Below are 27,483 nucleotides of genomic sequence, written 5' to 3' on the forward strand. Positions count from 1 at the left end.
CGTCGGGCTGGTGTGATGATCCGGGATTTATCGCGGTGGCCTGCCCGGCTTCGTGTCCCGAGGTGTACACCAATAAAGAGAGAAGATGATAGGAGTAGTGGTAGGATGAATGTCATGACGCCACCTGTGGTACGCGGCCAGGGTACGCGGCTGTCGCTGTCCTCTGGGGCGGATGGTAGTAGCAGCCAGGAATGGTATCGCTCCCCACAGGTGGAGCGGGCCCCGGAGAGAATAATAAGAAAAGTAGTGATGGCATTTGGGCACTGAGGCGCGGGGCGGCGGTGCCAGTAATCAAGAGTCAGTCAATTGTTGCGGTTCAAGGTGTCTTTACTCACTCTTTGTGCTGTGCCACTCGCCCGGTTAGTGCTGATCACCCGCTGTGATGGGCTCCGCCGACCCCGGGTAAGTTAGGAGAAGTCACCGGTGTTCGAAAGAAGAAGAAAGTCCTTTTTTAGAGTGGTCCTTGTAGCTGTGAGGCACCTGGGCTGAGTGGTACACCCCCAGCCTCAGGAAGAGAGAAGAAAGTGATGCTGTCCCAGAAGTGGTGTCCCAGGTAGATTGTGTGTCTTTGCTTCTATTTCTACCCCAAGCCGCCCCCCAGGCGGTTGTCCTAGTGACCGGGGAATTCCCATGCTTCGTGATGGCCACCCGCTGCCTACGCTAGCACAGCTCCCCAAAGTGAAGATTCCTATGCTGTCTGTAAAGTGTGAATGTGGAACAGCGGTGATTAACCCCCTCCTTACCTCGAGATGAATACTGCAGCTTAAATGAGCTGCAATAATCTGTGGCGACTGAAGCCTCAGGGGCGCTACACATGTGTGGTCAATATAAAGGACTGGCAAGTGACTTATTCCTTCCAAAGACAATACTAAGGTCCGGGGGGCACTCACTGCGAGTGGAAGAAAAGAGATTCCGGCAGCTAAATAGGAAAGGGTTCTTTACAGTTAGAGCAGTCAGACTGTGGAATGCCCTACCACAAGAGGTAGTAATGTCAGATACTATAACAGCTTTTAACTCCTTAGCGACAGCGGGCAGTAATATTACGTCCTAGCAGTCATAGTGATACTGCCCGCAGTCTGCTGCAAGCAGCTTGCAGCGATCGGCGCACATCGCAGCTGATTTATACAGCTGATATGTGTGCCTGCCAGGCATGAGCAGAATCGTTACCCGCCATTGCCTTTTAACCCCTTAAATGGCGCTGTCAATATGTGACAGCGCCATTATAATAGCATCGGTGGTAAACATTTACTCACCGGCTGATAACGGAAGTCACCTGACGTGATCTCTTCCTGTGTCACCTGGCCCAGAGCTGGGTGAGACAGGTAATGAGCATATCTGCTGTTCACATTGGTGTAGCTGTGATCAGCAGATATGGCAGAGCGATCAGACTGCTGATCCATATAGTCCCCTAGGTGACCTAGTAAAAAAAAAAGTTAAAAAAGAAGTTTCAAAAAAGTAAAAAAAAAATAAAAAACCTAAAAGTTCATATCACCCCCCTTTCACCCCATTGAAAATGAAAGGGTTATATAATAAACAATATACACACATTTGGTATCGCTGCGTTCAGAAACGCCCAATCTACCAACATATAAAATCAATTAATCTGATCGGTAAACGGTGTAGAGGCAAAAAAATACCAAACGCCAAAATTGCATTTTTTGGTCGCCACATTTTGCCCTAAATGCAATAACAAGCGATCAAAACGTAGCATCTGCGCACAAATGGTACCATTAAAAAAATGCCAGGTCAAGACGCAAAAAATAAGCCGTCACTGAGCCATAGATCCTGAAAAATGAGAACACTATGGGTCACGGAATTTGGCGTAAAATGCACGCCACTTTTTTCGGACAAACTTCTGATTTTTTTTAACCCCTTAGATAAAAGTAAACCTATTCATACTTGGTGTCTACACACTCGCACCGACCTGAGGCATCAAACCCACACATCAGTTTTACAATATAGTGAACACAGTGAATAGAATATCTCAAAAACAATAGTGCTATCGCACATTCTTTGCAATTTTTCCGCATTTGGAATTTTTTTACTGTTTTCCAGTACACTATATGGTAAAACTTATGGTTTTATTTAAAAGAACAGCTCGTTCCGCAAAAAAACAAGCCCTTACTTGACCAGATTGACTGAAAAATAAAAAAAAAGTTACGTCTTTTGGAAGAAGAATGGCGAAAAAAAGAAACTGAAAGCGCAAAATCAGCCTGTGGTAATGACAAAATATATAATTAGTGGAGGAAGGTTGAACTAGATGGCTCAGGGGCTTTTTTCAACCTATGTAACTATGATATGGGAAAAAAAACAATAACCTTAAGGCACGTCCGCCTGAAAACCACGTTGTGAGCGCACAGCATTACTACATATTATTCACCTTTATTGTACCAGGAATTAGACTACAACAATATGGCTGCTGAGGAGCACCAGTGCAGACACTAGAAGCCTACACCTATTCCTCTAGTTTCCGACCTCTAGTAATACCTCGCTGAGGCGCTGGGACAGAACATTTCTCGTGAGTTTCCACGGTGACAGGACGCCTGCCGCACTGACTTGCAAAGAGCCTTGTGACCTTTTTAACCCCGCCCACCTGTACGTGCGCGTCTCTGCGCACAGTCCGCATGACGCATGCGCAAGGCAAAACCGGTCAGCGCGAACGCGGAATTCTGATCCGGCCCCATCATGCACCGCGGCCGGCGGCTATGTGTGTAATAAGGTACAGTCATCGCTGAGCAGCAGCGCAGGAAGGCGCTTGTACTGTAGGAAGTGAGAGGCGAGATCGGTGTACGACCATGTCCGGGGAAATGACTATACTAGGTGAGTTATTGTGGAGGATGACAATGCGGGGAGAAGGTGGACTACAAGTCCCAGCCGTACATATGGTTTAACAAACTAGAGGAACGTACGACAGACTGGGGCACAGAAGAGAGGAAGTTAATAAAACCTACGGAAAGCCATGATCCGCAGCACCCAATCAGGTAGCAGATTTCATTTTACCAAGGGACTGTGAAAGATGAGAGATGGAATCTGATTGGTTGGGACCCTGAGAGATGACAGCTAGGATCTGATTGGTTGGGACCCTGAGAGATGACAGCTAGGATCTGATTGGTTGGGACCCTGAGAGATGACAGCTAGGATCTGATTGCTTGGGACCCTGAGAGATGACAGCTAGGATCTGATTGCTTGGGACCCTGAGAGATGACAGCTGGGACCTGATTGGTTGGGACCTGGATTGATGACAGGTAGGACCTGATTCTTTGGGACCCGGAGAGATGACAGCTGGGACCTGATTGGTTGGGACCCGGAGAGATGACAGTTGGAACCTGATTGGTTGGGACCCGGAGAGATGACAGTTGGGACCTGATTGGTTGGGTCCCGAGAGATGACAGGTAGGACCTGATTGGTTGGGACCCTGAGAGATGACAGGTGGGACCTGATTGGTTGGGACCCAGAGAGATGACAGCTGGGATCTGATTGGTTATACCGCTGAAAGAAGAGAGCCTCCCCCCCCCCCCCTTATGTGCCCCTTCACTGTCAATGCTGGTTTTACCCCGGAATTGTCAGGGAAAAATAAAGTTCTCAAAAATACGGTACATTTGGTGGAACAGACTTCTACCTTGTGGGAAGCGCTGAGCTGCTGCAGATCCTCTTTGGACGGGCGGTGACGTCTGGTGGCAGATTTCATGCAGATTTTTCCACCCTGTGGACGCAGCATTAAAAGTCGCAAAGACTTGGTGTAAGTGTCCAGTATATTGTACGGGGCCACAGATCAGGTCTGTGATGTCCTCTGCAGACGCTGGCAGTGGTGGGTTTTTCCTCCGTGATGATTTCTCTGCCACCAGTCATGTGCAGGAGACTTTAGTGCATCATACTCAATGACCTGCAGCTTTCCTTATGTTGTAAAACTACAACTCCCAGCATGCCCTGCCTGTCCTGTGAGTCCATGATCCAGAATAACTAGGGGGAAGCTGTACAGACCAGAACTGTTAGGACGGACTACAATCACCTGGGGTCTTGTCCTGTCTCCACAGTATGGACTCCATGAGCCGGAGCTGCAGGTTCCTCGCGGAAACAAGGAATTTTCAGCGTTTCCCCTGATGATGGCAGCTGGAGTCCTGTCCATATGGTTTATTGGAACGTATGGATGTCATAGACAGGGCAATCCCCCACTCAGGACCCTCACTATGAGCCGTCCTGTGCATGGCCCAGCTTTGCTAGGGTCACATGATCTTGACCATCCTTGCAGGAGCCACTAGCTGCCCATTGCTTCTCCTGCAGACAATTCCCAGGGCTCAGGGACCCTTTAAATGGCTGTAAAGGGAGAGCTAGCTGTGCAGTAAATAGCAGATACACTTTTCTTCCTGGTACATCACAAGTGACGGTGTCTGGTCCAGTACGAGCAATGTCAGATGACACCTGCAGAGTAAATGCTCATTAAGCAGTCATTGCACAAAACCTGCTCTCTGATGTCAGCTCATTTTCAGATCTGGATTGCTGTCTTATGTACCTGTTTCTCAGTGATGTCTGATGCAGATAGCTCGGCTGTACCGTTCCTTGTATTTCCTTAGCTGTATAATTTGGGGCACCTTTTCTCTGATGCTCGTAGCTTTCTAACTGCTTAATAGTAGATGTGTCCGGTGACTTTTGTGGCACTTGTACATCTGCCCATATTCATTCTGTGAGTTTCCTGTTGTAAATACGTTTTCCAGTTTGGGGCTCCCTCTGGTGGTCAGTGCTGGCGGTGCAGTTGATGTGTGGAATGAAAGCCACACACCAGTGGAGGACTGGCAGTCAGGGTCAGATTGGGCTATTTAACTGAGTAGTTTTCTCTTGTCTTGCTGGTGGTCAATGTCTCCTGTGTGTTAAGGATATTCTGTAACCAGCTCTGCCACAACCAGAACTCTCAGATAAGTGGTCTGCGTACCTCTGCTGTTTGTTTTCCACTTTCTTGTTGTTTTTTCTGCTTTGACACCAATGTTTGATTACTATTTTTGTCTGTGTGGAGTTCTTGGAATGGGATCATTCCCGGCTGGGAGTGTCTGTATACTTAGCTGCATAATTCTGCAAGGTATTGTGTTTGTCATGCTTGGTATTAATTCAGTCCCTCATCTGTATTAGTGTTTTTGGATTACAGTAATATCAGAGTGCTGATACAGTGGAGGAGAGGTTGTGTGACCTCAGGATTTTTCCATATCAGAAGTGCTGATATATATTAGGGATTTTATGGCTGCAGACAGTTGCGCTTTCCTATAAAGATAGTTTGGGCCTCACCTTTGCTGAAATCTGACTTTTCTAGCTTTGTATTGTGTTTTTCTATATCACCGTAGCCTTTACATGTGGGGGGCTATCTATCTATCTTTGGGGACTGCTCCGAGGCAGATTAGCTTTCTTATATCTCTATCTGTGAGATTATTTAGTTCTCCGGCTTTGTCGAGGCATCCAGGTCATCGTAGGCTCGTCCCACGTCTACTTCTAGTTGTATGTCAGGATTGGGTCTGCAGTCCGTTAAGGTTCCATCCACTCTGTTATCTTTTGGGATTTCGCATTTTTTGATCCTCCCTGGTCCCTGAATCATAAGTTTCCCCTCTTGTATATCATATGTCAGAGGCTCCTCTTTTCCAGCTGGATGTATGAACACATACATTTCTTCCTTTTCCAGGTTCTGCGATCCTGACTCTCCTCCTGGCGGGATACCTGGCACAGCAGTATCTGCCTTTGCCTACTCCAAAGGTGATTGGCATAGACCTTGGAACGACGTACTGCTCAGTTGGCGTCTTTCATCCTGGCACAGGAGAAGTGAAAGTCATTGTCGATAGCAGTGGACATCAGAGTATACCGAGCATCGTATCCTTCACTGAAAACGATGTGTACGCCGGGTATGAAGGCCTAGAGCTCGCCGACTCCAATCCACAGAACACCATCTATGACACCAAAAGATTTATTGGAAAAACTTTTACCCGTGAGGAGTTGGAAAGAGAAAGTGACAGGTATCCATTCAAGGTGAGAGGTGCTACAGAAGGAGATGGAACTACAGTGGTTAAAGATGCACTCTCATCAAATTTTTTATCCTCTTAACATACCACAGTCATCATATTATATAGCACTGTGTAGTTATCACTCATTTTGCCTTTCTACCCAGTTAATTCTTCTCTTTTTTAATTAGGTCTTTGACACCACATGACTAAAAACAGACTTGCTGAATCCCTCTAAGCTCTACGTAGAAACCGGAAGTATATTTTCCCTGCATGAGTCATCCGATGCAACTACCGTGTTTTTTCCAAAAATAAGCTCTAGCAGGGATTTTCAGCATTTTCGGAGCAAGGCTTAAATATAAGCTCTCCCCCAAAAATAAGCCCTAGTCGCACATCAATAATGAAGTGTCCGTGCAGCTAAAAAAGATAGTTACTGCAGAACACTTTATTATAGACAGCGGACACCCTGTAATCACACTCACCTGATGCTGAGCGTCAGGACCTGCCGTGATCGCACCCCTGCACACATCAGGTCTCACCCGCACACATCAGATCACATAGCCGCACACATAAGATCACACACACAAACATCGGATCACACACATTGCATCACACACATACTCACCACATCCAGCGACACCGATTTTCTTCTGGGCGGCAGAATCCTGAGAGGCTGTGCAGTGCAGAGCAAGGACCTGCAGCCAGACACGTGACTTCCTCCCATAATTCCCTGTGCCCAGAAGTATACGGTAAGGCTGGATTGTGTGTGTGTGTGTGTGTGTGTGTGTGTGTGTGTCAGCGTCAGCCAGCAGCAGGGGAGGACGGCGTGCAGCAACCACCGGAGATCACAGGAAGGACCTGGGAGCCACGCAGACATGTGAGTCTGGTAAGTATGAGTCTCCTGGGAAGGGGAAGGGGGGGGGTCTGCTTTTTTTGGGGGGGGTAAACTTACACGTTTCTACAAAAATAAGACCTCCTCCAAAAATAAGCCCTAGTGCTTTTTTTGGGGGGTAAAAAAAGTGTAAGACAGTGTCTTATTTTTGGAAAAACACGGTACAAAGCGAGCTAGCTGAAAACACTTTGCAGTTCTAATGATGACTCATGCAGGGAAAAGACTTCCTGTTTTTTTTCCATAGAGCGTAGAAGCAATCAGCTAGTCTGATTTTAATCACATGATGCCATTCATACTCCTAATAAAAAAACAAAGAATGAGCTGGGGCAAAATGAGCAATTGTAAGTACACAATGCCATATAATATGATGAGTTCAATTTATTAATAGGATAACAGTTTGTTGGATGTGCTTCTTACAGGAAACCATGTAAAGAATAAAAAAAAACTGCAGATATGGGGTTAATCTGCAGTTTAATAGCGTTGTGATGTTGTGTGGTAACTGCGGGGAGGAATTTAACTTTATTCGTCCCCCGTAGCCTGCAACGAAGGGTGCGGGCTCAGTAATTTCTCAGTGTACAGTGAGCGGTGGCTGTAACATTTGCCTCAGGTACTGACTGACAGTCGGTTCTGTACTGATGCACTGCTGAGCCGGCTGTCAGTTAGTGTAGGTGCGCAGTTCCAGTTGTTGCTCACTATGCACTGACTGACAGCCAGCTCAGCAGTGCATCAGTACACAACTAGTTATCAGTCAGTGCCAGGGGGTGACTGAAACTGTGCCAGCCGCGCCTCTATGACTGAAAGACGGAGGCTGTTGGGAGGAATCAAAATCATTTCCTCCGGGCGGCAGGGCTTTCATTGCAGCGGCTACATGACATCTGAACACTATTAACCTGCAGATTAACCCCATATAAGCAGGTTAATGGCTTTTTTTTCATAAAATGTTCCCTCTAAGGAGAATTCTACCTAGATGTGTACTGAGATGCCAGTTCTGTGTCTCGTTATCAGCTTTTCACTACTAACTTCTGGCATTGTGGCTGTGTGGATAGCACAGCAAGCAGCACTGTCCCATACCGTGGCATCCTCTTGATTCCTATGTCTGGTAGATGTCACTGTATGGAATCTGTCACCAGGTTTTTCCCTATGTAATCTGGGAGCTGCATGATGAGGGGTCAGAGATCCCATTTCCAACAATGTCGCTTATTGGCCTGCTTACTGTAGTTTTGATCATACAGTTTTCTGAAGATCTGTATAACTCCGCCCCCACCACTGATTGGCAGTGTTCTGTGTACACTGTGCATTGACGGAAATCATTGGTATGGCGTGGTTATACAGAGCTCATGGGTATAGAGGACTACATGGCAGCAGGCTTTTTAGTTCTTTAGTGGTTTCCTGCTGATATGACTTTTCTTTTATCAAAAGCAGCCCAGTAAGTGACACATCGCTGGAATCAGAGTCTCTGTCCCTACATCATGCTGCTCTCAGATTAGATGGCAAAAATCTGGTGACAGGTTCCCTTTAAATGTATTACGAGGTTTATTGACCTATGTTTTTATTGTAAGGAAAATTTAAAAGAGCCTGAGATAAGCTGATGTGCGTTATTTTATCATTGTAAAAGTAATTTATACATTCCCCAGTATTATGTGTTCTGCCTATAGCTAAAGTATGGTATCCAAAGCAGTTGTCGGTCTAGTTTACAGACTCTTCGTCTGAGGGTCCTATGGTTGTCAGAAGTGTGTGGACCGCGCGGGTTCATTGTGATCTCTTCTATTTCAGGTCCTTTACAAGGAGGGTGAAGCCGTGTATTCAATCAAAACCAACGAGACCTTTACTGTGACCCCGGAGTACATCGGCGCTCAGCTGCTTCTAAAGCTAAAGAAGATGGCGGAGGAGTATCTGGGTCTCCCGGTCTCTAAAGCCGTCATTTCAGTGCCGGCCGAGTTTGATGAAAGACAGCGCAACTATACTGTTAAGGCGGCTAATCTGGCAGGTGTGTGACCTAATGTGGTATTAATAGAAGGGCAAAGTGAGGAGACTCCACAGGACAATTGTATATTAGGCACAGCGATCAGGATAAATCTGTATAGCATATTCTAAGGATTGGAGATCCAGGTTCAGGTGCTTGGGAACGCTTTTAATGTGGGAGAGATAGGGCATAGCCTGTGCGGTCACCTCTGGAGCCTAGCAGTGATTGACAGCCGGGCTCTCAATATAACGTCTAGAATCAGAGAAACCTTTAAAGGGATCCTATCAGTAGATTTGGGGCCTATAAGCTGCGGCCACCACCAATGGGCTCTTATATACAGCATGTTAGAATGCTCTATATAAGAGCCCAGGCCGCTATGTAGAACGTAAAAATCACTTTATAATGCTTACCTAAGGGGCGGGGCAGTGCAGACCGGTCGGATGGGTGTCTCCGCTCTCCGGGTCTGGTGCCTCCTCTTTTGGCCATCTCGGTCCTCCTTATTCTGAAGCTTGGGTGCATGACATGTCCTACGTCATCCACAATAGCCGGCATTGAGGTCCCGCGTAGGCGCACTACAATACCTGAGCGGGACCTCAATGCTGGCTAGTGTGTATGACGTAGGACATGTCTTGCATCCAGGCTTCAGAAGAAGGAGGACAAAGATGGCCTAAAGAGGAGGCACGAGACCCGGAGAACGGAGACACCCATTCAACTGATCTGCACCGCACCGCCTGTTAGGTGTGTATTATAAAGTGATTTTTATGTTCTACACAGCGGTCTGAGCTCTTATAGAGTGTGTCCACCCATATCCTGTCCACCGCCATTAACTTGAGAACGGCGGCAGCTATAGGCATAGAAGTGGTGTCTAGGTATAGTAAAGTAGCCATGCATTACACAATGAAACCACCTATAGCACCACCTGGTGAAAAACAACGGGGTTAGCATTTTTATCTCGAAACTGGAACGAGAGAGAAAAAAGTCAATTACAAAGTTGTAGGGCATCATCAATTCAATACGAAAACACCTTGCATACAGAAATGCTATGATAGGAGACCCATGCCCCCCCCCCCCCAAAACATTGAATGCTGGTCACACATATGGCGCTCATTTAACTTTGATGCTCAAAGTGGCCCCCGTCAGCTGCAATGCACATCTGGACTCTGGACAGCATACTGTATCTTGCTGCAATATGGTAGGTGACACGTTTGCACAAGCATCTGTGATACGTCATCGTAGGTCCTGCAATGTTGGTGGAGGGGTCGCATACACCTGCTGTTTGATGTGACCTCACAGAAAGAAGTCCAATGTGGTCAGGTCAGGTGAGTGCAGAGGCCACTCCACGCAGCCACCATACCCAATGACTTGTAGGAAGGTCTCCATGAGGTATCGCTTCACGTCCGCAGCCTTGTGAGTTTTACACGTTCTTATCATAGCATTTCTGTATGCAAGGTGTCGATTCGTATTGAATTGATGATGCCCTTCAACTTTGTAATTCACTTTTTTTTCTCTCGTTCCGTTTTCGAGATAAAAATGCTAACTCCGTTGTTTTCCACAAGGTGGCGCTATAGGTGGTTTCATTGCGTAGCGCATGGATACGTTACTATACCTAGACACCACTTCTATGCCTATAGCTGCCGCCGTTCTCAAGTTAATGATGATGGACAGGATATGGGTGGGCACACTGTATACAGCATTCTAACATGCTGTATATAAGAGCCCATTGGTGGTGGCTGCAGCTTATAGTCACCAAATCTCGTGACAGGTTCCCTTTAACTTTGCTGTTTAGTCACCTAGATGCCATATTCAGAAACGATTAGGTGGTTAGACAGGGGACGAGAGCTCCCTCTGTCATCGCATGGTAGGACCACGGGATGCAACAGCAACCAGAAGCCTAACTGTGGCCTCAGAGTTCGCCATCTACTGTAGCCTGAGTCCTATAGGTCACCTGTCAGTAGACTTTTTAGGCGGTGTGCCCACAGTGCAGATCCTGCATCCAAATCTACATCTCCTAGTAGGAAAAATGCTGTCTCAAAAACGCATGTTTTGCTGTGTCCTTTTTTTTTTTTTTTTTTTTTTTTTTTTGCTTTTTGTTTTTCATTGTTTTCAATGGTGAAACCGCAGCTAAAAATGCAGAAAGAATTGAAGTGCCGTAAGGAAAGAATCCTGAACACGTGCACAACACTTTAGGATTCTAATAGATTTTAATGGCATAGAGATATGCAAGAAAAAAAAAACGTGGCAACGTGCACATAGCCATACATGCAGAAATAATACACCGCACAACCATGTCGGGTATTTTAAGTGATTTAATATTGCATGTAGGTCTACTTACGGAACCAATGCATAATGTAAAAGCAAAAAAGTCAGAAAGTAATTAAATAAATAATATGAATAAAAAAGTCTAGTTTTTATCAAAACTTGCTTCTAAGGGTACTTTCACACTTGCGTTTTTCTTTTTCGCTCCTAATTGGGAGACCCAGACAGTGGGTGTATAGCTACTGCCTCTGGAGGCCGCACAAAGAACTACACTTAAAAGTGTAAGGCCCCTCCCCTTCTGGCTATACACCCTCCCGTAGGAGTACGGATTCCTCAGTTTTAGCTTTGTGCGCAAGGAGGTCAGACACGCACGCATAGCTCCATTGTTTTTAGTCAGCAGCAGCTGCTGACTATGTCGGATGGAAGAAAAGAGGGTCTATACAGACTCCCAGCATGCTCCCTTCTCACCCCACTTATGTCGGAGGTGTTTGTAAGGTTGAGGTACCCATTGCGGGTACGGCGGCAGGAGCCCACATGCTGATTCCTTCCCCATCCCTTTTTACAGGGCTCTGGGTGAAGTGGGATTTACCGGTCTCCAGGCACTGAGACCGTGCTCCATCTACAGCCCCTGGAGAAGATGCTGGATGGAGCGGAGTACATCAGGGACATGGCCCTGCTTCCTTAAGGTACTCTGTGTCCCCGTGCATTTGGCGCTCACACCGCAGCATGCTGGGTGTTGTAGTGCGCCGGGGGACATCAGCGCTGCGGCGCCTGTGCCATGGCCTCATTCAGCTTAGCTGAAGCAGGCACACTTATGGGAATCGGCCGCGCCGGCCGCTGGGACTGCGGCACGGCTGGCACTTGTAGTGCGCCGGGGACTTCAGCGCGGCCTGCGCTTTTACGGCGGCCGCGCTGATAACTACAGTCCCCGGCTTTTGCGGCCTGCTTCCGTTCGTTCCCCGCCCCCAGACCTGCCAGTCAGGAGAGGGGCGGGACGCTGCCCACGTCTAGGACTCGGTCGCGCCGGCCGCTGGAACAGCGGCGCGGCTGGCACTTGTAGTGCGCCGGGGACTTCAGCGCGGCCCGCGCTTTTACGGCGGCCGCGCTGATAACTCGAGTCCCCGGCTTTTGCGGCCTGCTTTCGTTCGTTCCCGCCCCCAGACCTGCCAGTCAGGAGAGGGGCGGGACGCTGGCCAGTGCATCAGCGCTGAGGGCTGGAGGCGTTTTTACATACTCCAGCCCTCACAGTCAGCACAGAGGGGACACTGTTCCCGCACTTTTGTTTGGGAACTCCCACGGACCGCCCCTCTCCACATTAGCCGGCAGCCATTCTTGCTGACACGCTGAGCTGCAGAGGGGAGCCGGGGAGACCCAGACAAGGCATTCTGCAGCCTCTTACCCGCTGTTCAGCGGGCGGTAAGCAGCCCTCAGGGCTCACCCCCTCTTGTGCTCGTAGTATTCTTAGTATTTTGTTGCTACAAATACTTGGTATTACATAGCGCTGGTCGCCCTTTGGCTATAGACTCTCTCACATGCAGAGAGCCAGCAGCATGTCGCCCGTAAAACGCAAGGGTGCCAAGGCACAGACATTGTATGCTTCCTGCACCGCATGTGGGACTTTTCTACCGGCAGGCTCCACGGACCCCCATTGTGTGCAGTGCTCGGCCCCTGCGGCGCTTGCACAGTCGGGACCTCTGCTGGACGTGTCCCAGGGTGTACCACCTGTGAATGCTGTCCAGGTGACAGGAACTGAGTTTGCAGCTTTTGCTGACAGAATGTCTCTCACTATGTCACAAATTCTTGACACATTGCGAGCTAGGCCTGTACTTCAGACCACGGACACTGTGCATGTATTGCCCCCTGGTCCCCCTCAGCTCCTAGCTCCGGGACGGGCATCTACACCTCAGGGTGAAGACTCTGACTCGGACGATGGCCCCGGGCAGCCTAAGCGGGCTCGTTATGACGGGCCTTCACATTCATCTCAATGGTCTGGATCCCAGCGGGATGAATCTATGGGTGATGAGGCGGACGTAACTGATCAGGATTCTGATCCTGGGACCGCTCTCAATCTAGATACACCAGATGGTGACGCCATAGTTAATGATCTTATATTTAACATCAATAAGATGTTAAATATTTCCCCACCAGCTCCTCCTGTAGAGGAGTCAGCTTCGCAGCACGAGAGAATCCATTTCAGATACCCTAAGCGTACATTAAGCACTTTTCTGGACCACGCTGACTTCAGAGACGCAATCCAGAAACCCCACGCTTATCCTGAAAGGCGTTTTCCTAAACGACTTAAAGATACACGCTACCCTTTTCCCTCTGAAGTGGTCAAGGGTTGGACCCAGTGTCCAAAAGTGGATCCTCCAATTTCCAGGCTTGCAGCTAGATCCTTGGTTGCTGTTGAAGATGGAGCGGCACTTAAAGATGCCACGGACAGGCAGATGGAGCTCTGGCTGAAATCCATCTATGAAGCGATTGGAGCGTCATTAGCGCCTTCTTTTGCGGCCGTATGGGCACTCCAAGCTATCACGGCCGGGCTTGCGCGAGTCGACTCAGTCACACGTGCATTTGCCCCGCAGGTAGCACCATTGACCTCGCAAATGGCGGCATTCGCGTCGTACGCGATTAATGCTGTTTTGGACGCTACAAGCCGCACGGCAGTGGCGTCAGCCAACTCAGTTGTTTTGCGTAGGGCTCTGTGGTTGAGACATTGGAAAGCAGATTCTCATTCCAAGAAGTGCTTAACCAATTTGCCTTTTTCTCGTGACCGATTGTTTGGAGAGCGTTTGGATGAAATCATCAAACACTCCAAGGGTAAGGACTCTTCCTTGCCACAACACAGACAAAACAAGCCCCAACAGAGGAGGGGTCAGTCTGGTTATCGGTCCTTTCGAGGACAGGGCAGGTCCCAATTCGCCTCGTCAAAAAAGACTCAAAAGGACCAGAGACGTTCAAATTCTTGGAGGTCTCAGTCACGCCCAAAAAGACCAGCCGGAGGAACCGTTGCCAAAACGACGTCCTCCTGACTTGCGGTCTCCGATGCCCACACCCGCGGTCGGTGGGAGGCTGTCCCACTTTGGCGACATTTGGCTAGCAAGCGTCAAGGACCGTTGGGTGAGAGATATTCTATCTCACGGGTACAGGATAGAGTTCAGTTCTCGTCCGCCAACTCGTTTCTTCCGAACTTCTCCACCACCAGACCGAGCCGATGCTCTGTTGCAGGCGGTGGCCGCTCTAAAGGCGGAAGGAGTGGTGACCTCCGTCCCTCTTCAGGAACAGGGTCACGGTTTTTACTCCAATCTGTTTGTGGTCCCAAAAAAGGACGGATCGTATCGTCCCGTCCTGGATCTAAAGTTGCTCAACAGACACGTAAAAGTCAGGAGGTTCCGGATGGAATCCCTACGCTCCGTCATAGCCTCAATGTCTCAGGGAGATTTTCTAGCATCAATAGACATCAAAGATGCGTATCTCCACGTGCCGATTGCACCAGAGCATCAGCGTTTCCTACGTTTCGTCATACACGACGAGCACCTACAGTTCGTAGCGTTACCCTTCGGTCTGGCAACAGCCCCCCGGGTCTTCACCAAGGTCATGGCGGCAGTAGTAGCTGTTCTGCACTCGCAGGGTCACTCGGTCATCCCGTATCTAGACGACCTGCTTATAAAGGCATCCTCTCAAGAAGCATGCCAACACAGTCTGAAGGTGGCGCTAGACACCCTCCAGACTTTCGGGGGGATTATCAACTTTCCAAAGTCTCATCAAACCCCGACCCAATCTCTGACTTATCTTGGCATGGAGTTTCATACTCTATCAGCGATAGTGAGGCTTCCACTGGACAAGCAGTGCTCGCTACGGACTGGAGTGCAATCTCTCCTTCAGAGCCAGTCGCACTCACTGAGGCGCCTCATGCATTTCCTAGGAAAGATGGTAGCAGCAATGGAGGCAGTCCCGTTCGCGCAGTTTCATCTGCGCCCTCTCCAATGGGACATTCTGCGCCAATGGGATGGGAAATCGACGTCCCTCGACAGGACTGTCTCCCTCTCTCAGACTGCCAAGGACTCTCTACGTTGGTGGCTTCTCCCCAACTCATTGTCACAGGGAAAGTCGTTCCTTCCCCCGTCCTGGGCAGTGGTCACGACAGATGCGAGCCTATCAGGGTGGGGAGCGGTGTTTCTCCACCACAGGGCTCAGGGGACGTGGACTCAGGAAGAGTCCACCTTGCAGATCAATGTTCTGGAAATCAGAGCAATCTATCTTGCCCTGCGAGCCTTCCAACAATGGCTGGAAGGCAAGCAGATTCGGATTCAGTCGGACAATTCCACGGCGGTGGCGTACATCAACCACCAAGGGGGAACACGCAGTCGCCAAGCTTTTCAAGAAGTCCAGCGGATTTTGACGTGGGTGGAAAGCAGAGCGTCCACCATATCTGCAGTTCACATCCCAGGCGTGGAAAACTGGGAAGCGGACTTTCTCAGTCGCCAGGGCATGGACGCAGGAGAATGGTCCCTTCACCCGGACGTGTTTCAACAGATCTGTTGCCGCTGGGGGTCGCCGGACGTCGATCTGATGGCGTCACGGCACAACAACAAGGTCCCAGTTTTCATGGCACGGTCTCACGATCACCGAGCGCTGGCGGCAGACGCCTTGGTTCAGGATTGGTCGCAGTTCCGACTCCCCTATGTGTTCCCACCTCTAGCATTGTTACCCAGAGTTCTCCGGAAAATCAAGTCCGACTGCCAGCGAGCCATACTCGTCGCTCCAAATTGGCCAAGAAGGTCGTGGTACCCGGATCTGTGGCATCTCACGGTAGGCCAACCGTGGGCACTACCAGACCGTCCAGATCTGCTGTCTCAAGGGCCGTTTTTCCATCTGAATTCTGCGGCCCTGAACCTGACTGTGTGGCCATTGAGTCCTGGATCCTAGCGGCCTCAGGTTTGTCTCAGGGAGTTGTTGCCACAATGAGACAGGCTAGAAAACCATCCTCAGCTAAGATCTATCACAGGACGTGGAAGATATTCTTAGCGTGGTGCTTGGCTCAAGGGTTTTCTCCCTGGCCATTTGCATTGCCAATTTTTCTTTCCTTCCTGCAGTCTGGGTTGGAAAAAGGTTTGTCCCTTAGCTCGCTTAAGGGTCAAGTCTCCGCGTTATCCGTATTCTTTCAGAAGCGCTTGGCACAGCTTTCTAAAGTACGCACGTTTCTCCAAGGAGTTTGTCATATCGTTCCTCCTTACAGACGGCCATTGGAACCCTGGGATCTGAACAAGGTTCTCCTTGCTCTTCAAAAGCCGCCTTTCGAGCCCTTGAAAGAGGTTCCCCTTTCTCGGCTTTCACAAAAGGTAGTTTTTCTTGTAGCGGTCACATCTCTTCGAAGAGTGTCCGAGCTGGCGGCGTTATCTTGCAAATCTCCCTTCCTGGTGTTTCACCAAGACAAGGTAGTACTGCGTCCAATTCCAGAGTTTTCTCCCAAGGTGGTTTCTTCCTTTCATCTCAATCAGGATATCACTTTGCCATCTTTGTGTCCGCATCCAGTTCACCAATTTGAAAAGGGTTTACATCTGTTGGACCTGGTGAGAGCACTCAGGATTTACATTTCTCGCACGGCGCCTCTACGCCGTTCGGATGCGCTCTTTGTCCTAGTCGCTGGTCAGCATAAGGGATCGCAAGCTTCCAAATCCACCCTGGCGCGGTGGATCAAGGAACCAATTCTTCACGCATACCGTTCTGCTGGGCTTCAGATTCCATCTGGACTGAAGGCCCATTCTACCAGAGCCGTTGGTGCGTCCTGGGCGTTGAGGCATCAGGCTACGGCTCAGCAAGTGTGCCAGGCGGCTACCTGGTCGAGTCTGCACACATTTACCAAACACTATCAAGTGCATACCTACGCTTCGGCAGACGCCAGCCTAGGTAGACGGGTCCTTCAGGCGGCGGTGGCCCACCTGTAGGAAGAGGCTGTATGACAGCCCGTTCATGTGGTATCTTTTTACCCACCCAGGGACTGCTTTTGGACGTCCCACTGTCTGGGTCTCCCAATTAGGAGCGAAAAAGAAGAAGGGAATTTTGTTTACTTACCGTAAATTCCTTTTCTTCTAGCTCCAATTGGGAGACCCAGCACCCGCCCTATCTGTTTTTAGGGTTTCGTTTTTTCGGGTGCACATGTTGTTCACGTTGTTTCTTAAGTTCTCCGATCTAGTTATCGGATTGAATTTGGTTTTGAAACTGTTATTGGCTTTCCTCCTTCTTGCTTTGGTACTAAAACTGAGGAATCCGTACTCCTACGGGAGGGTGTATAGCCAGAAGGGGAGGGGCCTTACACTTTTAAGTGTAGTTCTTTGTGCGGCCTCCAGAGGCAGTAGCTATACACCCACTGTCTGGGTCTCCCAATTGGAGCTAGAAGAAAAGGAATTTACGGTAAGTAAACAAAATTCCCTTCTTTTCCTTCCGTCACAATCCGCCCTTTTGGAAAACAGCGGAATCCGTTAACGGATTCCGCTGTTTCCCATAGACTTGTATGGATGACGGATTGTGCCAAAAGGACCTGCGTTGCTTCGGCTGGCCGACGCTGCGTTGTTTCTGCCGGGCGGAAGGAACGCAGCATGTAACGTTTTTTTTGAACAGCGGAATCCTTAGGATTTCACTGCGTATGCTCTCTCTGGCTCCCTGCACCCGTAACCAGGGTACACATCGGGTAACCAAGCAAAGTGCTTTGCCTAGTTACCCGATATTTACTCTGGCTACGTGTGCAGGGAGCCCGACACTTCCCCGCTTGGCTCCGTCCCCTCCCGCACTCCACTCCACGTGCACACACACACGCATACACACACACACACACACACACACACATGCACATGCGTGCACACACTCACCTGTCCTCAGCGCCATGGCCCCGCTCAGCTCCACCCACCCCACACTCCGCCCCCCGCACACATTCTCGGCCGCCGAACGATCAGCTGATCACCCGGCGACCGGCTGCTGTTTGCGATCAGCTGATCGCTCACAATAGCCGCCAGTGAAACTGTAAAAAAAAAAAAAGCTGATTCCGTTGTTTTGTACGATCCGTTGCATCCGTTGTTCCACTATATGCAACGCATCTGTTGCATCCGTCACACAACGCAATGCAACGGATGTCGTTCTACGCAAGTGTGAAACTAGCCTAAGTCGGAACAAGCAATTAAAAAAATCTATATGTATTTGGTGTTGACTGTCCACATTTTGAAGTTTCTCCCAGACGTGACTGATCGAATGACTTGAAAGATCCTTCAGCGTCTCAGGACCTGCAGCATCTGTGCGGTGTTAGTGATGGGCAGGTCTTGGGTGCTACCTGTCCTGCCCTGCACCCATCAGACTGATCAGTGTCAGGCAGGAGCAGAGAAAGGTGCCGCTGCATAATTTTCTGTGATTGGGAAGGGTGCTCCGTCAGCCGTCTCCTTGATCAAAGAAAAAAAGTTTGGCTTTCATAAAATGGCTCCAATTTTCTCCAGTTTCAACCCTTTAAAAAAAAAAACAAAAACAAACAAAAAACCTTGTTTCTCACTGGTGAGGGTGACTTTTCCAATCCAGTCATTCCAGTGAACGGCTCGTTCGTGGGTTTGACCTCGAATATGTCACAAAGATCAAACGTCTCTGCAGTTGTGGCTTTGGTGCATTTTTGTTATTGATGTATTTTACTATGGTGTTTATGTTCTTTTCTATTTGTGTTCCAGGTCTAGATATTTTGAGGATCATCAATGAGCCCACAGCTGCAGCCATGGCCTACGGACTACACAAGGTTGACGTGTTCAATGTCCTGGTGGTGGACCTGGGAGGAGGAACGCTGGACGTCTCGCTGCTGAACAAGCAAGGAGGGATGTTCCTAACGAGAGCCATGGCAGGTACGAGCCTCTGTCAGCCAATTAATCAGACTGATTAGCCCATAGGGATCACACAGATGGCAAACTAGTTCTCTTCATGCATAAATATATACAATACACACTTATGAGCGCCTCCTTTTTTCGAATATTGCTTAGTGTGCATTAATACCAAGAGAGACCCCTTTTCACACATGATCATTTTCAAGTTGCATGGAATGCCATACAAACAAACTCCAAAGTATAATGGAAGAATAGGTTTTTGTTTGTTTTTTAACCATTTCACCACATTTAGAATTTTTTCCGAATTTTTCTATACATTTATAAGGTAAAGTGAATGAAGTCAGTCAAAATTACAACTTGCTCCTTAAAGAAACAGGAGGGTTGCTGTCCATTTGGCCATTGTTTTTACTCCTCTCTTGTATCCTCTCAGGTAACAATAAGCTCGGCGGACAGGACTTCAATCAGAGGCTCCTACAGTATTTATATGACAGTATTTATACCACATATGGGGCACTGCCGCCACTAAAAGAAGAAATCCACAGGCTCCGGCAGTCCGTGGAGGCCATCAAGTTGAACCTCACCTTGCACAATTCCTCCTGGGTCCGTATGCCATTGAGATTGCCCACACGTCAACAAAGTAAAGCGGAAGATAAGAGTAAGAAGATGCCGCCCGTGGAAAAAGCCGCGCGGCGTGAGGAGGACTGGAAGGATGACCACAGAAATACGGAGCTGGTCCATTTTGAAGCTGAGATTTCACGAAAGCTATTTGAGCACCTGAACGAGGACCTTTTCCAGAAGGTTTTGGTTCCCATTGAGCGAGTGCTGAAGGAAGGACACCTCCAAAAGGATGAAGTGGATGAAATTGTTCTCGTGGGGGGCTCCACTCGCATACCGTGCATACGCCAAGTTATCAGGGACTACTTTGACAAAGAACCAAATACGTCTGTAGACCCGGATTTGGCTGTGGTCACAGGAGTGGCCATACAAGCAGGCATTGTGGGGGGATCCTGGCCGCTGCAAGTCAGTGCCATAGAAATACCCAACAGACATTTAAGGAAAACTAACTTTAACTAAGACCGTTTTGTACCGATTCCAGAATGTATTTAAGAGCAACTTCAGAGTTGACACTTTATCTTATTTTCAGTCCTGCCCTCCAAAAAAATTATTTATTTTTTTAAAAGATGTACTAGACAAAGACGTATACAGAGCCTGCTGTCACTTTATCGTTCTGCTCTATATATTTATTACACTTTGGTATCCGATATAATTCATATCCACTATCCATGAGCCTTACTTGAATGTAAATCTGTGTAAAGGGAACTGGTCAGGAGATCAGTGCTGAAAAAGCAGGGAGAAGTCAGCGGCAGCCGCCCCGCAGACTCCTCTCCCTGTACCCGACTTATTTTCCATAGTTTGTGTTTTTTCTGAAATGTCACAATGTAAAACATGGAGGGTCACGTGGCATCAGATCTGGAAGACTTTTGTCTCTTTTCCACCAACCCTAAACTTGTCTAAAAAGTGTGGGTAACTTTGCAGGTGGCATTGGCAGGCCGAATGAGTTTAAAATTACCGTATTTTTCGGATTGTAAGATGCACTTTTCCTCCCCAAAATTTGAGAGGAAAATGAGGGATGCGTCTTATAATTGAAATGTAGCTTACCGGGGGGGTGGAGAGCCGTCACAGCAGTGCTGTGTGAGCTGCTCTGTGCTGCAGTTGGTGAGACGAGCCATGTCGGTAGTGCAGGCTTCAAATAATGGTGCCCGGAATTGGCCCGTGCACAGATGGAGCTCTTGACTCAAGATGGCATCTGTGCACGCGCCACCTCCGGCCCATTGATGTCCCAGCAGCGGACTTAAGGAAAATGGCTCCCAGAGGTGGTACATGTGCAGATGAGATCTCGGCTTATCAGTGAAGCCTGCACCGCTGACAGTTTCTGGATGTTTTTTCTGCCCCGCAGTGAGCATCTGGGACACCTGCCGCACCGCCCGCAGCATCATTGCTTATTCCAGCACCACCCCTGGCTCCTGTAACCCTCGCTCCTTCACCGCTGCTGCCCCCTCCCTGGTAGGGCACCAACGGATTATAAGATGGACCCCATTTTTTTTTCCCCTCTAAATTTGGACTGCGTCTTACAATCCAGTGTGTCTTATAAAATGAAAAATACGGTACGTTCCACCAGATTTAGTCGTACGTTGAGACAAAATCTAGACAAAGTCGTAGTGGGTGAGCAGATTCCACTTTCTTGCCACGTGGGCAGCTCAACATGCAGCTATGAAGCGCTTCTGACCATGCGCTGTACATATGTGCCGCCTGTTGGGTGTGAGTGTACGGAGTGGCCGCCTCAGGAGCTGAGCCTGCTCTGTGCACTATAGTTTCTGGCTGGTGTTACACAGCCAGCAGCCGCCTCTAACAGCAGTGATCAGAGTTTAACCTCCCACATGTCACGGTCTATCTCTGGCTTGTATGTAATTTACCATAAGGGTACGGTTCCACTGGCATACAAATAATCACTCTGATACTTGTCCCGAGAAGTGGGAGAGTATTATGTATATGGTCATGTGAGTGTGCGTTTTTTTTTTCTCCTCACGTAGCATCCGTATGACATGTGAGTGCCGTGCAAGTGCTATGCGAGTGTGTAGGTTTTTCTCACCTAGCATCTGTTTGACATGTGTATGTATTGCTGTGCGATATTTTTCTGCACCCATAGACTTGCATTAGCAAATCTGGTGCGATCTACGCAGCCATACGCAGGATGCTGCGATTTGAGCTTCAGCATGATTAGAGCTGAGGAAAAAATAGCAGAAGGACGCTGCCTGATTAACACTGGTGGGAGTGTAATCTTATGTTTTATCTGATTGCAGTCGTCCATGATAATTGCAAGTGGAACTGTACCCGGTTCCACTTGCGTTTTGCATGACTGAGTAAAATCCAATAAAACATTGGATTGCTCTCACTCCAGTGCAAAATTATGGGGCAGTGTCCATCTGCGATTGATTTTTCATGCCATAGCGGCATGCTGAATGAATTGCAGCACGCTGCGTTTGGCAGCAAGTCTCGGCTCACGCACCCCCGTACAAGTCAATGGGAGCATGAGAAACATCGCACTGCACTCGCATGTAATCCGCGTGCAGTGCGAGTTATGAAAAGACAAGCAGCGGAGAAGATGGAGAGAAAGTGTTCCCTCCCTCTTCTCCACAGCTGTGATACGATCGCAAGATCGCATCACAGTCGCATGACCCTTGGCTGATGCTCGCAGCAGATCGCTTTCTATGCTCTCGGATCAGAAGCTATATGGTAGTGGAACTGTACCCTAATGAAAGAATAAGGTGCGATGCGGAAAGTGAGGAGCCTTGGAGCTTCAGAAAAGGATTTTATTAGCACCAACGCATTTTGATACTGGATTGGTGCTTTTCTTAAGATCAAAAATCCAAATGAGAGGCTTGTATGTGACACCACCATGTCAAAAAAATAACAAAGTGCCAAAATTGTCATAAAACCTCCCAAACATTTTAAACTATGTGATACACAATTATACTAATGAAGACTGCACCACTAAAATATAAAAAGAATTACACAAGTTTATCGCTGTAATCGTGCTGATATAACAGTCACGTTTCCAAGTCATATTTGCCGCACAGTGAACACTGTAAAAACACATCTGAGCATCCGTAATACTTGGCCAAGCACCAAGCTTAGGGCCGTTTCACACTTGCGCTGTTTTGACGGAAACGGGATCCATCACATATGCCGTACAGTTCATTTATTGACAGTGGAAGCGCGTTACTATGGCGCGTGTGTGTGTTATGCAGTACCCGCTTGTGTCCACATGATGTCGCGCTTCCACTGTAAATAAATTATCTGTAATGTATTTATAACGGAGCCCGAATCCGTTAAAATAGCGCAAATGTGAAACGGCCCTTATTCGAGCCCCATTTCTCGGTCAAGTATGGAGCAGTGTGCGGTCACCATTAATGATGACTTGATGGATGATCGCTGTGTAGGAAGATAGATCTTGTGCAGCCTAGATAGGCCCACCTGAGTCTTCTCTGCTGTTATCTTCATAGTATCAAGCCAACGGGTTGCTGGTCTTCCTCTTCGCCTTGGCTCTTCTACTCTTCCACCATGATGCCCTCATCCAGTGATTGCTCTCTTTGTAGGATGTGTCCAAAGTAGGCAAGTCGTAGCTTGGTGATCTAGGCTTGGAGTGACCTGTGTGAATGATTTGTTTCAAAATTGAATTGTTTGTTCTTCTTGATATCCATGGTATTGATAACATCCCAACATTTGAAAGGCTAATCTTAAGTAACTGTGCCACCCTTGTCATCTGTGTCCCATGCCACCCGCAGTCGGGGCACAACTTTCCTGACAGATTCCCTTTATTGCCATTCCTCTTTTTTGTTTGCAATTTTGCATGATGTATATAATTATATGCAGTAACGTTTATGTTGATGAGGATTGTACATGATCTGACATGCATTTAAAGGGAATTAACTTTTTTCAGTTTTTTTTTTTACTTCTTTATCTGAAAATAACAAAACATTACAGGGATTGTCAGGGGATAACGTATGCTTTCCGATCGGGGAGTGAGTCACCAATCAACAACACCTAACTTTTTTCCTTCCTGGAATAGAGCAGCACTGCGCACACTTGCTCCTTCCTCCAATCATTCCTTATGGGGTCCCCTAAGCTCTGCAGTCGTTTTTTTTTTCAGCAGCTCCATAAAAAATGATAAAGTTATGGTCGGGCGTCATTTTGCAACATGGATTAAAATTCTGTTCTGCTGATCGGTGCGGGTCATAGCAGTCAGACCCTCTCCAATCGGCAAGGTATGACCGATCTCATAGATTGGTGATAATTTGTTTTCTCTGGACCAACCCTTTAAGGTGACTTGCAAAATTCTTATGCTCCCCTCTCTGGCCCCTACTCATGACAACTTCCAACTGCCTTCTTTCACGCCGAAATCCTCGGGTGTCATGCTGGGCTAGGACATTCAGCTTTGATTAGGGCACGCACAGGTCACACCGCAGCCTTTTGTGTATTTACGCAGAACTCTTCTGGGCTCCCATTATAGTTGGACGTCTTGGCCTAGTATGAGATGTGCAAGGCTTTTGGCATGAGTGGAGGCGATCTGAAGATGCGGGTGATGCAGAGATACCAGATACATTGAAGAATTTATTTTTTAACATTTTTTACGGCAATTAAAGGTTCCGAAAAATGGCGGATTTGCTGATTCAATGCAAAAAGCAAATTACAAAAAAACCTTCATTTTCATGAAGGTGGATTTTTGTAAAATTTGAGTAGAATTCAATTCCACTTGTTCATATTATGATGGGATATAATAGAGTTCGTATGAGGTTTTTGTGACTTTGATGACAAGGCAACTGCTGCAGACGACTGATGAAAATCACTTGTAATTTGTCTATTTATACAATACTATAGAACGTTCTGCATGGTCTAACAGCCACCATAAAAATGGGAAATGCTTAAAACCAGGATTTTTGCTTTTTTTTGTTTTGTTTTTATCCACATGAAGTTCCCACCAACTTTCAGTGATGGACAGTGATAATTTTATGATTCTCAGGGTGTTTTTTCTTTCGTCAACATATTCTCCTGAGGTTATGTGAGATGTCATCACTAAAAAAATAAGAGGCCATTACCAACACCAGGTCAGATCACCAATGCACTACAGGACGCCGCAGACCCCCATGATAAAGGTGGGGGCAGCAAGGGTGAAAATAATGATGAAACAACAACTCACAACCTAACAAATCATGGAGGAGGCGGCTGCCTGGTATTAATGCGCACAGGTGTGGCTTGTATAGGGCGCCAGTCACACAGGTATGTGTAGTGCTCAATGTCCAACTTACAGCCTATTGCTGACTACTATTAGATCAGACGGACTACCTAGTACTATATAAGTACACCCCACAGGATTGACACTAAAGAGCCTGGCTGTATCCTCCATAAAAATAGAAAAATGTACAATAAAAATGTGTAAAAGGAATAAAATACATGAGGTATCATTCTATATTTTGGTCAAAATATGCAAACCCGCAATCTAAATCAAGGGTCTCCATACTTGCAAGTCCCTAAAATAATTTCCAATTATGTTCTATGTGAGCTGATATTTGAATTCTACATTATATTTTCTCTTTTTATTGCACATTTTTATGCAGGATGCAGCCGGGCCCTATATTGGGCGGGTGAATTGGTGTGTCTGTCATGTGGGGTGCACTTATATAATGATGGGCAGCCCACCTGATCTAATAGTATAGGCGTCATGAAGAAACTGTGCATCATGCGTACCTGTGTGACTGGTGCCCTATACAAACCTCATCTGTGCATTTATAATACTAGGCATATAATGATGTTCAACCCCTTTAAGGAAACCTGAAAGTCTACACTTCAATTGCATCATAGTTGTTTCATTTAAAATGAAACAAATAGTGTCAGACGGAGCCCAAATCACAAAGATTCGGCCTCGGTCAAGTATTTCTGGACCTAATGTATACATACCAAAAAGCAGGAGAGTGCAATAAAGTTGCAAAAAGTGATCAATTATTTATTAGAACAAATAAATACACACATGATAAAACAAGATAAAAGAGATGAGGAACAACTGCTGAAAAATTACATGACACAGATTCCAATGCATGTATAGGGCATTTGTGAACAGCGAAAGTTTCATATAATCAGACACAGTGGTCATAGAGTCACAAGGGAATGATCACAGAGACAATAGCAGTGAACATGAAATGAGTAAAGTGCCAACAGTGCAAAAAGTGAAAGTCGCATGCAGGTGACGCCTGTTTTGCGTGGTACACATAGCAGGCTTTATCAGGCAGGATGGACACTGTGCAGGTGGATGTCGGATGCTCGCGCCGTCCACGCCATCACTCACTGGACTGTCGTCTTATCATGTGACCAGTAATCACAGGGATTTTAGGCCCTTGTGGTTGCACATAAATCATAACACTCCTGTCTGATAAAGCGAGCTCCGTGAACCACACGAAACACGCGTCACCCACCTGGGATTTTTACTTTTTGCATTGCTGGCACTTTATTTCTCTTTTCATGTTCACCGCTATTGTCTCTGTGATCATGCCCTTGTGACTCTATGACCACTGTGTCTGATTATATTAAGCTTTTACTGGTCACAGATGCACTATACTTGTACTTGAATCTGTGCCGTGTAATTTTGCCTGCAGTTGCTTTTCATCTTCTCTTTTATCTTGATTTATCATTTAACCTACAAACACTACCCTAAAGAAAAGTCATACGAATTTATTGCAAAAAATAATCTTTATTGTTTAAAATATATTTTAAAGCAGTAGTACAGCAGAAAAAAATGTGAAAGATATACCAATTAAATATACCCCATGATGTAAACAATCATCAGTCCGTCAGTTTAGGGTATCCAACCCAATATCAATATCATATTAGTTATAGCAACAAACTGAAGATAATAATATCAATATGGCAAAAAATGAAAGATCATTTCACAAGAAAAGGACACAGGTTTAACAAGATAGCAACTGTGACAAGATGGTATTATATAAGCAAAGGGATGTTTATAATAATATGATAACCAGATAAAGGGTTCTAATAAAGCCCAATAAAGATCCAATAAAAAGTAACAATATTAAACATGCCTGCTATGAAAATTACACAGTGCTACATATTATGACAGCCTCACCAATATCACCCTGACGCGTGCACACATTAGTGTTTTGAGTAAGGGGTTATCCTTTTGTCCTGCCTCCAAATTCGATTGTTTTTCAGCTGTCACAGATTTGAACCTTTTTGCAAGGAAGCTATTGTTTAAGAAGTTCTTTCATGATGAGAATTTACGATCTATTTTTCCTACGTCTCAAGAGAGAGAAGCCATCCAAATCCTTGAGGAATTATTGAGAGAGCAAGATGATCAAATTGTAGGTAAGGTGCCTTCACTCATCGCTAAATCTAAGAAATTTCCTTCGCTCGCTATATGTCCCACTATAGAACTTTTTGTGCATCTGGTGGCCAAGGATTTGAAAACCATCTTACCAACCATTTTGCATGATAATTGTACCAATGCTGAAAGAGAGGCATTGAAGGATCTTTCTAAAATGGAAGATTTAGTTACCAAGCCGTCTGACCAAAGGGGGCAACGTGGTCATTTGGCCACATGCCCTCTATGAAAAGGAAGCTATGCGTCAGCTACGTGACTCCCAATGTTACAGACGTTTGTTGTACAATCCTCTGACTGAATTTCAGTCTAGTTTGAAAAAGATTCTTGCAAAAGGGGTTGAAGATGGTATCTTGTCTACTAAAGAAGCAGAATCCTTATGTATTGATGATCCCACTGTCTCGACAATATATTTTTTGCCCAAAGTGCATAAGAACCCATTGGTACCCCCCGGGCGGCCAATTGTTTCAGGCAATAGAAATATTTGTGAAATCATCTGTAAATTTGTGGATCATTATCTACAGCCACTGGTTGAGACTTTACCTTCCTTTTTTAGGGATACGAAGGACATTTTGAAGAAGATGGAAGACTTGCAT

The 27,483-nt window shown here is 47.0% G+C and overlaps 1 protein-coding gene across 1 annotated transcript; it reads left to right on the forward strand.

Moving 5' to 3' along the window:
• Window positions 1-2,636: 2,636 nt before the first annotated feature.
• Window positions 2,637-21,494, forward strand: HSPA13 (heat shock protein family A (Hsp70) member 13). The gene is made up of 5 exons (XM_075335075.1): window positions 2,637-2,820; window positions 5,663-6,003; window positions 8,641-8,854; window positions 18,793-18,960; window positions 19,370-21,494. Exons 1-5 carry the CDS (start codon window positions 2,796-2,798, stop codon window positions 20,011-20,013), a joined length of 1,392 nt encoding a protein of 463 aa, XP_075191190.1. The 5' UTR covers window positions 2,637-2,795; the 3' UTR covers window positions 20,014-21,494.
• Window positions 21,495-27,483: the final 5,989 nt, after the last annotated feature.

The sequence above is a fragment of the Anomaloglossus baeobatrachus genome, chromosome 2 (genome assembly GCF_048569485.1).
Source record: "Anomaloglossus baeobatrachus isolate aAnoBae1 chromosome 2, aAnoBae1.hap1, whole genome shotgun sequence".
Lineage (NCBI taxonomy): Eukaryota > Metazoa > Chordata > Amphibia > Anura > Aromobatidae > Anomaloglossus > Anomaloglossus baeobatrachus.

Coding starts and splice junctions, on each gene's coding strand:
- HSPA13 (XM_075335075.1), top strand. CDS start 2,796: ATGTCCGGGGAAATGACTATACTAG. Junction 2,821..5,662: donor CGGGGAAATGACTATACTAG/GTGAGTTATTGT, acceptor TTCCTTTTCCAG/GTTCTGCGATCCTGACTCTC. Junction 8,855..18,792: donor TAAGGCGGCTAATCTGGCAG/GTGTGTGACCTA, acceptor TTTGTGTTCCAG/GTCTAGATATTTTGAGGATC.